At 38.0% G+C, this 17,152-nt stretch overlaps 1 protein-coding gene across 3 annotated transcripts in view; it reads right to left on the minus strand.

The window, feature by feature from the left end:
• The window catches only part of LOC124595298 (ATP-binding cassette sub-family C member 10), a 365,583-nt gene extending 355,610 nt beyond the window's left edge, over window positions 1-9,973 (minus strand). The window contains exon 1 of one of the 3 annotated variants that reach the window (XM_047133987.1): window positions 9,918-9,973. In XM_047133987.1, the coding sequence (XP_046989943.1) occupies window positions 9,918-9,960 (43 nt within the window). In that variant the 5' untranslated portion in view covers window positions 9,961-9,973. Of the gene's footprint in view, window positions 1-9,830; window positions 9,879-9,917 lie in introns of those variants that run through there. The other 2 variants (XM_047134004.1, XM_047133995.1) reach the window with 2 other exon arrangements.
• Window positions 9,974-17,152: the final 7,179 nt, after the last annotated feature.

A 17,152-nucleotide genomic window follows, 5' to 3' on the forward strand; every position in this document is an offset into this window, starting at 1 on the left:
AACATTATGACCACCTGCGTAATAGCAAGTATGTCCACCTCTGACACGTATAACAGCGGTGTTGCGTCATGGCATGGAAGCAACGAGGCTCTAGTAGGTCTCTAGAGGGAACCGGCACCACATCTCCACACAGAAGTCACCTAATTAAGGGGTGGGTGGGGGTGGGGCAAGAAGTTCTGACACCACATTCAATCACATCCCAGATGTGTTCGATCAGGTTCAGATCTGGTGAGTTGGTAGCCAGGAAATCAATTGGAACTCGTCATCATGCTCCTCGAACCGCTACTTCATATTGCTGACCCTGTGGCATGGCACATTATCTTGTTGATAAATGTCATTGCCTTTGGAAGGCATGATTATCATGAAGGGATTACTTTGTCTGCAACCAGTGTATGGTACTCCTTGACCATCATGGTGCCCACATGAATGTTCCCCAGAGCATACTGGAGCTGCCACCAGCTTGTCTCCATTCTGCAGTACAGGTGTCAAGAAGCTATTCCCCCGGAAACCAATAGATTCGAGCCCTCCCATCAGCATAATGAAGAAGATATCAGGATTCATCAGACCATGCCACAAGTAGAAAGACAGAAAAAGACAAGGGAAAAAGTTAAAATGTGAAGAAAAATATGAAGAATTTAAGAAGCAGTATCTGGAAGAAGCTAGAGTAAGTCCCCAGAAGCACAAACAAAAGTTCCTGCAGATGAGTCAACACAAGCAACAACTGTTATTAGAAGAAAGAAGAGCCAAAACTAAGGAGAGAGAGTTAGGAAACATAGGCAATGTAAGATGCAAGATCAGCAGCCTTTTAAAGCTGGTTTGTCACCGTATAAGACGCACAGTGCTCTGGGTAAAGCCAAGGCTCAAGCCAATTTTTTCTTGCCATCTTCACCACGGCATAAAGTCATAGTTGTTCGTAAGCTATTCAGCGACTTGTGTGGAAATTCATCAAATGAAAAGTCAGAAACACTCAGTCATGGCAGCAGTCCACAAAATAGAGACCTTAGTTGTAAAACTAGATACTTGGTAACTGGTTTCTACACAATAGTGGTAGAGAAAATAATGTGAAGAACAGTTCATATTTGTCACTTAGTCCTGCACCTTATGCAAACAATCTAAGTTTGCAGAAATACAACCATCACATGTTCAGTTAAGCAGCAAACTACCTCATAACATATGTCCGTGTAAATATCATGAAAATTTCATAAATGCTATCAGCAGCCTTTATAAGAAACATGATAATATTCCAGCTGACAGCAGCACATTTTTATCAATTATCATATGCCAGCCACCCAGTGAGCTTTGTTGGCAGAATGAATGTAACACATGTTGGAATGGTAGAGGTTTCAAAAAAGACCTTTAAAATTTATGACCTAGAAATTGTGAATTTATCGTGTTATGTTTGGAAGATAGAAGAAAAGGGCTCTAAAATTATTAAAGTCAAAGAAGAAGGCTCTGCAGTTGATATAGTGAAATACAGACAGTAAAAACAGAAGACAGTAGGTCCCTATTTCATGTTTTCTTTGACTAGGCACAAAGCAAGAAAATAACTGTTTATCCAGAAACAAATGCTCTCTCTGATCATGATGCACAGTCAATCAGGATAAATGACATAGTGCCTTACAATGGGGATACATCTCAGTGGAAGTCAGTCAGAATCATTAATGACTGCAAGACGAATGTTTTTAAGTGTAGTTTACAAGAAACAACCTGGGATGAATTTTATAAAGAACCAAATGCCAATATAAAATTTGATCTATTAGATGATAAATTCATACCAGTATTTGAAAATAGCTTTCCGCATAAGCTAATCGGATGGGAAATTAAACAGCCACGTAAAAAATCATGGCTCACTAAGGGAATTAAAGTATTTTGTAAAAGGAAAACAGAAATGTATCTTTTGGCAAGAACAAGTAGAGACCCTGTAGTAGTTATGCGCAACAAAAAGTAATCGAAATTACTAAGAAAGGTTATTAAAAAATCAAGAAACATGCACATTATGTCAGAAATCAGTATGTCTGACAACAGAGTTAAGGCAATATGGAATATAGTGAAGCAAGAGACAGGACAACCAACCACGGAAGAAGATAACATTACTACTAAATTGAATGGAAGAGTTATAAATGACAAGTCACAGGTGGCAAATGTATTTAACAATCATTTCTTAAACGTAGTAGAAAGCATAGTGACCAACAGTTCAAGAGAAAGGTCACAACAATATGTTGAATAAGTAACTCTCATAAAATTACATCATATGAATGGACCACTAGCTTCTACTTCTGAAATTATAAGGGGTCATACATCCTATCAAGAATAAAAGCTCTTCTGGTTTTATGGTGGTTCCAATAGACTACAAAAGATTTGTTCCCATATAATAAGTCCGGTATTGTCCAAAATATGTAATGCATCACTAACTCAAGGCATTCTTCCAGTGAGACTAAAATGTGCCGTTGTTAAACCCCTCTTTACGAAAGGTGATAACAGAGAAGTAAGTAATTAACAATCTGTTTCACTGTTTACCTCATTTTCCAAAATTTTTGAGAAGGTGATGTATTCTAGAACAGTATCTCACCTTGGAAACAACAATATCCTCAGCAAATCACAGTTTGGGGTTCAGAAGGGTTTTCTACTCAGGATGCCATTTACATGTTCGTACACCAGATATTACAAGCATTAAACAACAACATAGCTCTGGTAGGTATTTTCTGTGACCTATTCAAGGCACTTGATCGTGTGAATCATAGTATACGCCTAGATAATTTGAAGTTTTATGGGATTGATGTTATAGCCAACCAACGAATCATGTCTTAGATAGCCAAAAGAATGCAGAAAGTTGTACTTCATAGTAGTTCAACCAACGCAATTCAGGGACATAATTCTGACTTGGGAGAAATCACGCATGGGGTTCCCCAAGGATCAATCTTAGGTCCACTACTATTTCTCATATATGTAAACAATCTATCATCTAATGTACAACAAGCAGAATTGGTTCTTTTGACAGATGACACCAGTATTGTAATCACTCCCTGTATACATACAGAAATGGAAGAAACGGTGAGCAAAATTCTCAAAAGTACCATTGACGGGTTTTCTGCGAGTGGTCTCACCCTGGATTTCACAAAGACACATCATATTCAGTTCTGCATCTGTAGGGGTACTGCACCAGTGATAAGTGTAACACATGGTGATGAAATAATACTTAGGGTGGAAACTTCAATATTCTTAGGTGTCCATATTGATCAGAATTTAAATTGGAAAAAACACATTTTGGAACTCCTAAAACAACTTAGTTCAGCCACATTCGCACTAAGAATCGTAGCAAATTTTGGGGAGAGAGAAATCAGTAAGGTGCCGTGTTTTGATTATTTTCATTCAGTAATGTCACATGGAATAATGTTCGGGGGTAACTTTACTTTAAGAAAGAAGTTCTTCACTTCCCAAAAATGTGCTGTAAGAATAATATGGGGTGCTGACCCATGATCATCTTGTAGACATCTGTTTAAGGTGTTGCGCATTCTGACTACTGCTTCACAGGATATTTATTCCCTCATGAATTTACTGTAAATAATCCACTACAGTTCAAAAGGAACAATGAGGTATATAATTATGAGAAGAAAAAATGACATTCATTACTCAACATTAAGATTGTCTTTAGCACAGAAAAGGGTGCACAACGCTGCAACAAAAATTTTTGAGCACTTATCCACTGATATAAAATGTCTGACAGACAGCAAGGTAAAATTTGAAAATACATCGAAAAAGTTTCTTCTTGCCAACTCCTTCTATTCCACAGAAGAATTTCTATGTTTGTAATGTGTAAAAGGTGGTGGGTAGGAATTGCTAACTCAATCTGTATATCTTGTTTTCATTTCGGAAAAAAATTATATGGTGATGTTTGGGGTACAAATTAATTTGCAATTTGAATGTAAAATGTCTCGTTCCACATCATGATGATTTTTCATGCAAAATGATCCATGGAACATGAAAGTAACTAACTAACTACATAATTTCTATAATCCCTAAGTCTCTTCTTCATTGCTATATGAAGAGAGCTCAGTCTGCATCTTATTATCAGCCAAATGAAATGATTCCGAAATTACACTTGGGTTTATCATTATGACGTGCAAAGTGCATAACCAAAAGTTAGTATTTTCACTGCGGCATTCAGGTTCTCATCATCCACTTGTCGTTCTTTCAGACAACTTAACCCACTCCAAGGATAATGTGATTGCATACATTAGCAAGGTACTGTCAACTATACCTGGAAATGTGATGGTTCCAATCTGCTCAGATGGACCTGCCCCACAATTTAAAGACAAATAGTGCTGCTGTACCTCAACTTCAATCATTCTATTGGAACTTTTTTGCTACATCCCACAGTAAAGGAGCTGTAGATGGAATTGGTGCAGTAGCGAAATGGCAAGTGTAGAATGCACTAAAAAGGCAAAAATTCAGAGTAGGTGATGCATTAACTTTTTCCCTGGCACCTGCAAGTACCACAGCTATGCAGATTATTCATATGTCTACTGATGAAATTGAAGGAATCAATGTGAAACTCAATTTGGCTCAAATATTTTCTTTAGCACCATCAGTACCAAACATAAAAAGCCTTCACTCCTTTCACTACAAGAAAGAAGTACTACAAACATATCTGCTGTCTCCGAAGAATTTCCCTGCTGTGGACCACCATACTGAAGAGACCATAGAAAGTGTAAAATTTGGAGTTGGGTACAATGCAGAATATGTTGGTAAATTCTATGGTGGAGAGGTACGTGAAATTTTTGGAAACTCTTATCTAATCAGTGCAATGGAGTGTGGTGGTCGGTCACTCCTGGAAATTGCCTGCAAAATGTGATGAAATACTGTACACATAGGACAAAATTATAAAGAAAATTACCCAAATGATGTCAATGCAAGATGATATTTTCAATTCTTTGAATTTTAATTGAATTTACAGTTTATTTTTCCAGTTGTCATGCTCTTATAATTTTTCATAGTGTTTAAAAAATTAAATGTTAATGTCAACTTTATCTTATTTGGTAAATAATGTCATATTTCTATTTCTCTGCTCACAGGAAAAGCTTTTTCCAGCTATAAGTAGCAAGTAACATGAGTCACGTAACACTGAGTCGCACACTTTTTTCAACATATTACAATATTTTAAATGGTATGAATATTCTTAGAACTCTGTGACCTTTGAATGCCAACCTTTGCAATTTCTATGATAAAAACCGGTTCCATACCCCTAATAGTTTGAGGACACTTTTGACCTAAGCTGTGCATTAGCAATAAGATGTCCCAAATTTGTAATATGAGTCACAATATAAATTACTTTCTTGTTCTTAAATGTCAATGCTCTTCACTGCTTAAATATTAATTCAAGTCTGACTGAATAATACAATGCATCATGACTATTTACAAAAGAAAATATAGGTTTATAGATTGATAAGAGAGTCAACATAATTAACCACTGATTTCAAAATGTAACATGAGTCACCAGGGAATCACCCTTAACACTGAGACATCCATGGATCGTCGGCTGCAGAGACCCATGGTTGGGAGTGCTCGGTGCATAGTGTGTTCATACACACTTGTACACTGCCCAGCATTAAAGTCTGATGTTAGTTCCACCACAGTTCACTGCCTGTCCTGTTTTACCAATCTGCTCAGCTTACAACGTCCATGATCTGTAATGAGGGTTGGCCACCCAAGCCCACGATGCCTGGACAGGGTTTCACCTTGGTTTCACTATGTGTTGAAAACCCTCATCACAGGACTTCTCCAACACCCAATAAGTTGTGCAGTTTCCCAGGTGCTCTTGCCGAGCCTCTGGACCATCACAATCAGCTCTCAGCAAACTCAGCCTACTCTACACACAGACAGCACACTCATTGATACTATATGCACCGTATGTGTGTGTGTGTGTGTGTGTGTGTGTGTGTGTGTGTGTGTCACAAGCAGTCATTTCTCAACAGGTGATGCTGCTATCATCTGGATGGGTTTATACTGATGGTAGGTCGGTGGTCATAATGTTCTGGCTGATCAGTGTATGTCTGACATGTTTGTCAGCTGACTTCATTTTTCCTGTTCATATGTACATCACCTTATCAATTTACGAGTGATGTAACTCCAATTTCAGACACCCATATAACTATCATGTCAATTGACTATAGACTGCAGCGTGCATTTCAAATAGTGTACGCATACAATACATATTGTACAAACCTATTTTGCATGTTTGTAGGGAAAGAAGACATTATAAACATATGAACAGATATATCGACATTAAGATATATGCCTGTGACAACCCACAAGTCTTAAGAAGCATGTACGCCACGAAGTTAACACAGTAAGCTCTATTGACGTTATGATGATATGCTTCCAGAATGAATTTTCACTCTGTAGTGGAGTGTGCACTGATATGAAACTTTCTGGCAGATTAAAACTGTGTGCCGGACCGAGACTTGAACTCGGGACCTTCGCCTTTCACGGGAAAGTGCTCTGAGTTCAAGTCTTGGTCCAGCACACAGCTTTAATCTGCCATGAAGTATGATGACATGGCTATCACAGAGGCATATGTATCTCAACATCAGTTTATATGCTGATAATGCCTTCTTTAACTGTTGTTGTTGTGGTCCTCAGTCCACAGGCTGGTGTGATGCAGCTCTCTATGCTACTCTATCCTCTGCAAGCTTCTTCACCTCTGAGTAACTACTGTAACCTACATCCTTCTGAATCTGTTTAGTATATCCATCCCTTGGACTCCCCCTACAATTTTTACCCTCAATGCTAAATTGGTGATCCCTTGATGCCTCAGAACCTGTCCTACCAACCAATCGCTTCTTCTAGTCAAGTTGTGCCACGAATTCCTCTTCTCCCCAATCCTATTCAATACTTCCTCATTACTTACGTGATCGGCCCATCTAGCTTCAGCATTCTTCTGTAGCACCACATTTCAATAGCTTCTATTCTCATCTTGTTTAAAGTATTTACCGTCCATTTTTCACTTCCGTACAGGGCTACACTCCATACAAATGCTTTCAGAAAAAAACTTTCCGACACCTAAATCTATCCTCACTGTTAACAAATTTCTCTTTTCAGAAACACTTTCCTTCCCATAGCTAGTCTACATTTTATATCCTCTCTACTTCGACCATCATCAGTTATTTTGCTCCCCACATAGCAAAACTCATTCACTACTTTAAGTGTCTCATTTCCTAATCTAATTCCCTCAGCATCATCTGATTTAATTTGACTACATTCCATTATTGTTTTGCTTTTGTTGAAGTTTGTGTTATATCATTATTGCAAACCACTGTCCATTCCATTCAACTGCTCTTCCAGGTCCTTTGCTGTCTCTGACAGAATTACAATGTCATCAGCAAACTTCAAAGTTTTTATTTCTTCACCATGCATTTTTATTTCCTACTCCAAATTTTTCTTTATTTCATTTACTGCTTGCTCAATATACAGATTGAATAACAACAGGGATAAGCTACAACCCTGTCTCACTACCTTCACAACCACTGCTTCCCTTTCATACCCTCGACTCATAACTGCCATCTGGTTTCTGTACAAATTGTAAATAGCCTTTTGCTCCCTGTATTTTACCCCTGTCAACATTGTCAAAAGCTTTCGCCAAGTCAACAAATGCTAGAAATGTAGATTTGCCTTTCTTCAATCTACCTTCTAAGATCAGTCGTAGGATCAGTATAGCTTTCCATGTTCCAACATTTCTACGGAATCCAAACTGATCTTTCCCGAGGTCTGCTTCTACTAGTTTTTCCATTCGTCTGTAAAGAATTTGTGTTAGTATTTTGCAGCCGTAAACTTATTAAAGAGATAGTTCAGTAATTATCACATCTGTCAACACCTACTTTCTTTGGGATTTGAATTATTATATTCTTCTTGAAGCCTGAGGGTCTTTCGCCTGTCTCACCCATCTTGTTTGCCAGATGGTAGAGTTTTGATATGGCTGGCTCTCCCAAGGACATCAGTAGTTCTAAAGGAATGTTATATACCCCAGGGGCCTTGTTCAACTTAGGTCTTTCAGTGTTCTGTCAAATTCTTCACACAATATTATATCTCCCATTTCATCTTCATCTACAGGACTCTACCATTTCCATAATATTTCCCTCAAGTACATCGCCTTGTAGAGACCCTCTACATACTCCTTCCACTTTTCCTTCTTTGCTTAGAAGTGGTTTTACATCTGAGCTCTTCATATTCAGACAGGTGGTTCTCTTTTCTCTCTTCTTGACCTGCATGCATGTAAAGGAGGAAACCCAATACATTTATCCGTTCACCCTGGGATCATCTTACAATGATACAGTACTTGTCATCACAATACAATGAAAATAAATACATCAAAAATATTTGTACACACAGACTATATAAGCATGCTTCATGAGGATAGGGCAGGTGGTTGTCCAGGTCTGTCAATGTCTTTAACAGCTGCACAGCCTCATTTGGTTGGTGCCTATTATAAAAGCTCTTTGATATAAACACAGTTGTACTCTTCATTGCTGCACACATTAAAAATATATATTTAATGTGCTCACTGTATTTCATAGTCGATTGATTTGACATTTGTATGGATGTCAGGAGAAGAGTTCTATTGCTCTGAAATCAGTAACATATCATACTTAGCTGTGAACAGCAAAAATAATGACAGCTGGTTAGAATATGTCAAACAGATATTATAAAATAAAACTCACTCTGCAGGAGTAATTTACTAAAGAGTAAGTTGTCATTGGCATATGCATGTATTGAGCAAGGTGGAAATTTAACTAAAATACAGTCACAATAATCCATAATCAACATGCTGAAGGAAGTGTCATTACTGAATCTATTAACAAAGAAGTAAACAAGAGAAAAACTGGTAGTTGTTTTGAAGACTGAATTCAATATTAAATACACTGTCCCTGAAATGGAAAACCAAACAAATAGCAGTTCCTACTAACAGTAAAGATATATGCAACATGTGTACATAATCCATACACAGGAGTTCAATAACAGCCACAGGCAACTGTAATATGATGGGAATAAAAATGAGGCACAAAAGCTAAAATTAATGGCCACTGGTAAGAGAAATGACAGGTATTGAAGATATCAGTGAGTGTTAGTGAAATGGAGACAGTTGCAGCACAATGCCATTCGAACTAACAGGAATTAAGGAAGCCAATTGGCTCTGAGCACTATGGGACTCAACTGCTGAGGTCATTAGTCCCCTAGAACTTAGAACTAGTTAAACCGAACTAACCTAAGGACATCACAAACATCCATGCCCGAGGCAGGATTCGAACCTGCGACCGTAGCGGTCTTGCGGTTCCAGACTGCAGCGCCTTTAACCGCACGGCCACTTCGGCCGGCAAGGAAGCCAATTCCTTATCCAAATCCTTACAGTGGCTTATACCAGCAACTAACTCAATCTTGGGATTAAGTAATAAGGAATTTTATATTCTCTGCACAATCATTTCCATTTATGCAGGTGATCGATAGCGAGTGGAGACACGTTCACGTAAGGTATTATACGATCTACAATGTGATAGTACGACGAAACCCTACAAAACTGCGGTGGAAGTCTTTTCTATGAACACTATCCATAAACTCAGCCCCTCAAGACATAACGGAAAACAGCAAATTAAAATATTGTTGTTGATTTGGGTAATCGGGAAAAGGGCAGCTAGTGACAGCCTGCAATAATAGGAAACCAACAACAGAACACATTTTTGCATATTCAACAGACACCCTGAAGCTTTGTCAACTACGACATGCCACCATTCATTCATCACAGATGTACCCAAAATATAATAAAGACAGAAGTTTATTACTGTTTCGTTTCATGTCGTAAATAGTACTGACGTACGAGAAGCAAGTCACTTAAGTCTTTATTTGCATTACACATCGTTCACACTTACTCCTGTCACGCCGGCAATACCTCTTTGACAATGAAAACACCATGCATCAGTCAGACACTCCGACAAAGATATTGCTCACCATCAAACAATGAAACTTGTGCCATGAAAACATAACGACCATCTCACCAACAAACAAATGGGCCGTGGAAACACCGTACTGGCTCACTATGACACTAGCGGGAATGACAGCCTTACAAGTTAAAAGCAGTTAAACTTGTGTTACGGAGCAGGGAAGTTACAAGCAGCCTTGTGTTCTGTGGGGAACTCTCGGCTCACAAGAACTTCAGCGAGTGCCGGAAATCATCCGCAGTACAGACGCAATTGCTCCCAGTCACAGCTTTCTCTGATTATTTTATTGGTCTATTTCATCATTTTTGTACATTGGGAAAGTCAGTTGTTATGCGATGATAAGATAGCATGAATTAATGTTATGATTATAAATTTTATATCTACTATAAGACAGAAATGTTTACATACCAAAAAAATTTTAAGCAAATGTTTACACATAGATAACTATACTTACGCTCTCCTTAAGAAATTATACAAAGAAAAAAATTGCACTAAAACTTTGAAGTATTTATTCACGTGTTTATTGATCATCCATTTTATCATGCACAGTGATATAGGACTTGTCATATCTTTACACAAAAAAACTTAAATAATAATGTCTGTATACCATTCCTGCGGATAATTAAGTACACAAACAAAAGCAAACCATACAGATACATATAAAACCATACAGATAACCCAATACATGAACCAAACATATTCTAAGATTACATTATATCCAGTGACGTTTAACTTGAGTTTTGGATGTCCTTAAATTCATAAAATTTACGTACTCCTCAACACTGTAAAAGCTTTCACTTGTAAATATTTTCTAGACCTCCTTTTTAAAAATGTGCAGCTTTGGTTCTTTTTAACTCTTAAGGCGAGGGCACTAAAAAGAATTTTGGGGTGATGTATTATATTTTTTTGATACAGGGCTTTCTTATGTGCTTCTCTAGTTTCATAGTCGTGATAATCACTGTTCAATGAAAAGCGCCGGGGATGGGATTTAAAAAAGTATGTACTTCTGTAGACATAAATATATGGAAAAGCCATAACTTTCAGTTCTTTGAATATCTCACTACGGGACTCCCTGGGTGCAATCCCTTTTGTAATTCTTATTGCTCATTTCTGAATAGTAAAGAAGTGTTTTGCTAGACTTGAAAATCCCCAAAATATGACATCATATTGCAGTAGACTATGTATGAATGAACGATAGGGACTCATCACTGTTTCTTCACTGCAGGAATTTTTGAGCATTCTTAATATGTAATAGCATTTATGTAGTTTTTTTATTGAGCCATTCTATATGTTTATCCCATTCAAGATGCTGATCTAACCAAATTCCTAAAAATTTAGTGTTTAAAGCTTGTAGTATTTCCTGCTTGCCTAACTTGACTATTATGTTAGGGATTACGTTATTTGAAGTATGCCTGTAATTCATCCATAATGTTTTCTTCGTGAATTTTCTCATACCCATAAATGTTGACTGTGACTATTGAGCATACCCTCTATTGTAAAGGATGTCTCACCCATAAAAAGTAAACGGTTCGGAATGGCATATCTTTGCGGACACCACTGGCATAATTCAATTCGACGTGGAAAATAGTCTGGGTTAAGGGTGTGAACCTTCTGAAGCATCTAGGGGTAAAAATCATCTTCATGCCAAATTGTGCAATGAGTTACATCCATTTCCCCTGCAACACACCATAACTTTGTTGAGGGTGTTTTTTCCAATATTGCTAACACTTCCTCTTCAAGCCCTGATGTACACACCTTGCCTCGATGACCACTCCATCAGGCATTCACACCTTAACACAAAATGAAGTCGGCCTTAAATGTACATGTGCTATTATGTGAATGTGTCAGTGGAAAATGTATCTCAAGTGAAGCTGTCTCTAATAGGAACCAGTGGAAGGCAGTAAATGAGCATGAATCTGGCACTCGACTATTCAGAAACTTCTGAATGTACAAACGTCGGGCAGCATGAGAATTTCCATCTGCCACCCTACAACCATGGTATATATCTGCACACTCCTCCCAAGAATAGCACTCCACTGCTGGTCAGATCCACACAAAACTAACACTAGCTGATGCAGTGCGAAACCAGACTCCGCTGTGTGCACAGGTGCTGCCCTCTATGTGACATCTATCAACAGACATTTGCACAGCCAAAAGCAACGAGTTCACATCCCAGCAAGAGGCAGAAAACTTGTAGTGTATCCCTCCTGGAATATCTACAACTGTATTGACTACAGAATTTTCCAATAAAGGTCATCAAACTTCAATCAGACATCTCTTTTCTCTTGATGTCACAAACATATTGAAATCATTGTCCTGCAGATCTGTTACCGTGTAGGTTCAGATTACATGTTGTGTGCCAACTGTCTTGGTGGTGCACGACACTTTTCAGTAACGCCTAGCACCAGACGCAAAGGGTGGTGGACATGGTTTGCTATGTGAAATATGCTTGTTATGACCCACTTTACAGCCACCTCATTTTCTACATTCCCTGCAGTTACAGCATGTACACTTTTTACCTTTTTTACGCTAAGCAGCCAGTAAGCATTTTCATGCAACAGCAGGTTGTACTTAATTTGTTATTTATGAAGCTTACCTTAGTATCTATGTCCCAAGAAATTCAGTGTTGCTTACAGTTACTAATTGTTTACCAGACACCATTATGGTACAGCTATAGAATGCATCCTTCGTAGAGTAGTATTTAAATGCACAGTTGAGTCTTTTCTGCTTTGGTAATAATGTGGTGACTCAGAAACAATCAGTGAAGTGTGACTTTATTTATTTATTTATTTATTACAACATGGATCTGACTGTGATAATCTCACATGGATGCAGTGAGTGTCAAAATTTTACATTGCTGATGACAAGTACTTACACCAGGTGTACAACTTTGCTTCCGCCATTGGCCGATAGGTGGCGACAACAGTGATTAGCGGTCGGAAGAAACAGATCGCAGACGTCAGGCAGTTAGATAGGACCTAGGTCAAGATTACGTTGTTCAAGCGTTAGTCGATTTGTGTCTGCGTCATAAAGTTGTTCTTGATTGAAAATCTCAGTTTACGTGCCTAATTCTCGTCATTTGTGGGAGATGTTACTGTCTTGTTTCAATATGAAGAAAACAGTGGCTGAGTTTCATTGAATGCTCTCAAGTACGTACGGTAAGGACGCTATTAGTGAAAGAACGTGCCGTGAGTGGTTTCAGCGCTTCAAATCGGTGATTTTAACGTCGTAGACCGGTATAGTGGTGGAAGAGAGAATGTTTTCGAAGATGCAGGATTGGAGACATTCCTGAGTGAAGGCTCGCGTCAAACTCAAGAAGAATTGGCACAATTAGCAGGAGTGACACAGCAAGACATTTGGCTATGGGCATGATTCAGAAAGAAGGAATTTGGGTCCTGTGTGAGGCGAAACTAGGAGAAGTTGAACGGCGTTTGTGTGTTTGTGAACAGTTACTTCAGAGGCAAAAACGGAAGGTATTTCTGCATCGCATCGTGACCGGGCACGAAAATGGGCTCAATACGATAACCCTAAACGCAAAAAACCATGGGGATATCCCGGCCATGCTTCCATGTCGACGGCCAAACCCAATATTCACGGCTCCAAGATCATGGTCCGCAAGATAGCGACAAGTAGTAGTGAAACGGTTCTTAGCTCGTGTAAAAACACTTCTTTAGTCGATAAAAAGTGTAGAAAGTGCAAAAAACTGCTGAAAGCTGGAATCACATGCAACGAATGTAACAATCCGTTTCATTTTCGATGTGCAAAAATTGACTCATCAGTGAAAGAAAACGACGAATTTACGACAAGCTGGAACTGTATTCAGTGCTGCCTTAAAAATTCAACAAACGCAAAGTGCCAATTCTCAGCATTAATGGAAGATTTAATAAGTGAAATTCAGTGTTTAAAAGTTGAGCTTACATTACTACATAAAAAGGTGAACGAAATTGATCGGCAGCGCCTGTTGAACAATAGTAGGCCTAAATAAAAAACCAAGGAATGCTTTCTGATTATCATAACTCAAAACAAGTATCAGATTCTTGAAGAAATGCAGATAGCGGACGTTGCACCATTGAAACACGTGCAAACTAAAAACAACAGTTCAAATTGTAAAAAAATTGCCAGTGATAATTTCAAAAAACGCCAAGTCCCAAACTCATGTATTAATGCTAACCTAGTGAGTGAACATAAACAAAATGTTCAATGTAACGACAGTGAAATCCGTGAAAGAAATAACAGTGTAATCCACGAAAGTGTATGCAAGAAACTGATCCAAACCGGCAGTAAAAGAAGCGAGAAATACAAGAAGGGCCGATTCTTATATATGGAGACAGTCATGGTCGCGAAATAGCTCAAAACATCGCGAGTATCCAAGACGACTTCCCAGCTGTGGTTCACATTCAACATAGTGCACCGGTTCCTGCTGTAGTGAAGCCGTGTGTGCAAGATGGTGAATCGTTCTCAGTGAATGATTATGTCGTTATCATTGGTGGTACAAATGATGTGGCTAAAAATGAAGCAAATGACGCTATCAGGCACATGAAAGCAACACTTGGTAAGTTGACTGGCACTAAAGTAATTGTCGTTAACATTCCACAGAGACATGATCTAATGGACCAATCTTTTGTGAACCTGAAAGTGTATAAAAATGTTAGGCTTAAAACAATATGTAACAAATTTCGCAATGTGTCTTTGGTCAACGTCAGTAACCTAGATAGAAATCTGCTCACAACTCATGGTATGCACATGAACAAGAGAGGTAAAAAGATTGTGAGTAAATTAATTATTGATGAAATCAGACGAAACATCACACAAAGCAGTGTAAATAAGTGCATTGCTACAGAATGGCACAACCGACCCAAACAGGACTTGCCACACAAAGAGCTACAGCTGGCAAGCCAGGGAAACTTGTAAACCCTGCTGGACAGCCTGGTAGCTCTAAATCTCCCTGTATGGTCCAACAGGAGAAACTTAGCCCTAATGTCATACAGCGGAACCCTTGTACTCTTAAAAACAACCAGTCTGGCAGGGTGACATGGCCATCAAGTATTCAACAATCCAAACTCACTTTCAAATTAATTCAGCAGAACTTTCAAAGTCTAGCCAATAAGCACAACGAGTTGGATATCATTGCAGCAATTGATAACCCTGATGCTTTAGTTATAAGTGAACACTGGTAAACAGATGAGCTAATTAGTGTATGTAAGCCACTCTCCATGATCTTTTGCTCTGCCTTCAGCAAAAAAAAGGAATGTGGTGGTGGGGTAGCTATCTTTGCAGCCAGTGGTAGTAATTATAGTGTAATAGATGTAAGTGCTTTCAGTATTGAGGGTGTAATAGAACTAGCAGCAATTAATTATAAGTGGGGGAAAGAGAACTTAATTATTATAGGCCTATACAGACTTCCATCCGGTAGCCTAGATAGTTTCTTTGATGTACTAAATGACATCCTTGTTGACATTGACAGTAAACATGGCAATAAAAATGGCTGGGTTAATATAATACTAAGTGGAGATATAAACATTGACTTGCTGTCCAATGACTTTGTATCTAAAAAACTAATGCTAATATTAGCTCAATTTAACTTAACATTTCTGATAAACGAGCCCACTAGAGAGGTCAATAGTGTAAAATCTTGCATTGACAACATTATAACTTACATGTCCCACTTTACATGCAGTACATCGGTTCTGAAGCTTCCCATTTCTGACCACAACGCAATACGGGTATTGATAGAATGTGAAAATCTTCATGTCAATAGAAAATTGAAACAATATGTGATAAAAAGAATCACCAATGACGACAATGTTAAAGATTTCAACAGTTTGCTGAAAAACGTACAATGGGATGAAAAAAAACAACATTACTTTCAGTGATTTTTCATCAGATTTTTATTATTGCTTCAATGTCTCATGCCAAGAAATGACCTTTACAGTAAATGACTGCAAAAAGATCAAAAAATAACTGGATAAATTATGAAGTAAAAAGAGCAAGAGAGAAACTTAGACTTTTCCAATATTCAATGATAAATAATAACAATAATAATAGACTAAAAGTACGATTTAAGAACTATCAGGATTACTATAAAGATCTTCTGCTAGAAACTAAAAGTAAATATGTAGCCACAATGTTAAGAAACTCTACTAACACTGGTTTAGCTGCTTGGAAAGTAATAAATAGCTTTAACAGATCAATAAGTGATTTTACTATAAACCATAAATGGCATATCATGAAATGTCAATGTGAGATTGCAAATGTTTTTAATGAGTGCTTTTCTTCTGTTGGAAAATCTGTCAATGACCATTTTAAGAATCTTCAGCATAGATATAAGGGCATTCCAATCAAAAAAAGCATATACTTGGCCCAAACCAATAGCAAGGAAGTCAAAAACATAGTAATGTCATAAAAAGTACAAAATTAGCAGGCTATGATGGATTGTCTATCAGTACACTGAAAAGATGCATAGACAACATATGTGATGCCACGGCCACAGCAATAAATGATGTAACTGCATCAGGTTGTTTCCCAGATAGTCTAAAGATAGCAGAAGTAACCCCGATTTACAAGAAAGGTGATAAATCTAAAATTGAAAACTACTGTTCCATCTCAATCTTACCTGCATTTTCTAAGGTAGTTGAGAAAGTTATTTATACTAGACTAATGACATTCCTGAGTAAAAAAAAAGGTTCAAATGGCTCTGAGCACTATGGGACTCAACTTCTGAGGTCATTAGACCCCTAGAACTTAGAACTAGTTAAACCTAACTAACCTAAGGACATCACACACATCCATGCCCGAGGCGGGATTTGAATCTGCGACCGTAGCGGTCTCGCGGTTGCAGACTTCAGCGCCTAGAACCACATGGCTGAGTCAACACAATTTAATATTTGAAAATCAAAGCGGCTTTATGAAAAACAAGTCAACTTCAGTGGCAGCAGCGCAATTAATAGACAAAATAATAACAGCCATAGAGAACAAGGAGTATGGAACTGGAGTGTTCCTTGATCTAGAAAAAGCTTTTGATCGTGTCAACGTCACCATACTACTTGACAAGCTGTGGAACCTGGGTATCAGAGGAAGTGGCTATGAGCTAATAAAATCGTATATGAGCAATAGAAAACAATTTGTCTTGCTTAAAACAAACAGTGGGTCTTACAAATATAAAATTA

The sequence above is a fragment of the Schistocerca americana genome, chromosome 1, assembly GCF_021461395.2.
Source record: "Schistocerca americana isolate TAMUIC-IGC-003095 chromosome 1, iqSchAmer2.1, whole genome shotgun sequence".
NCBI lineage: Eukaryota > Metazoa > Arthropoda > Insecta > Orthoptera > Acrididae > Schistocerca > Schistocerca americana.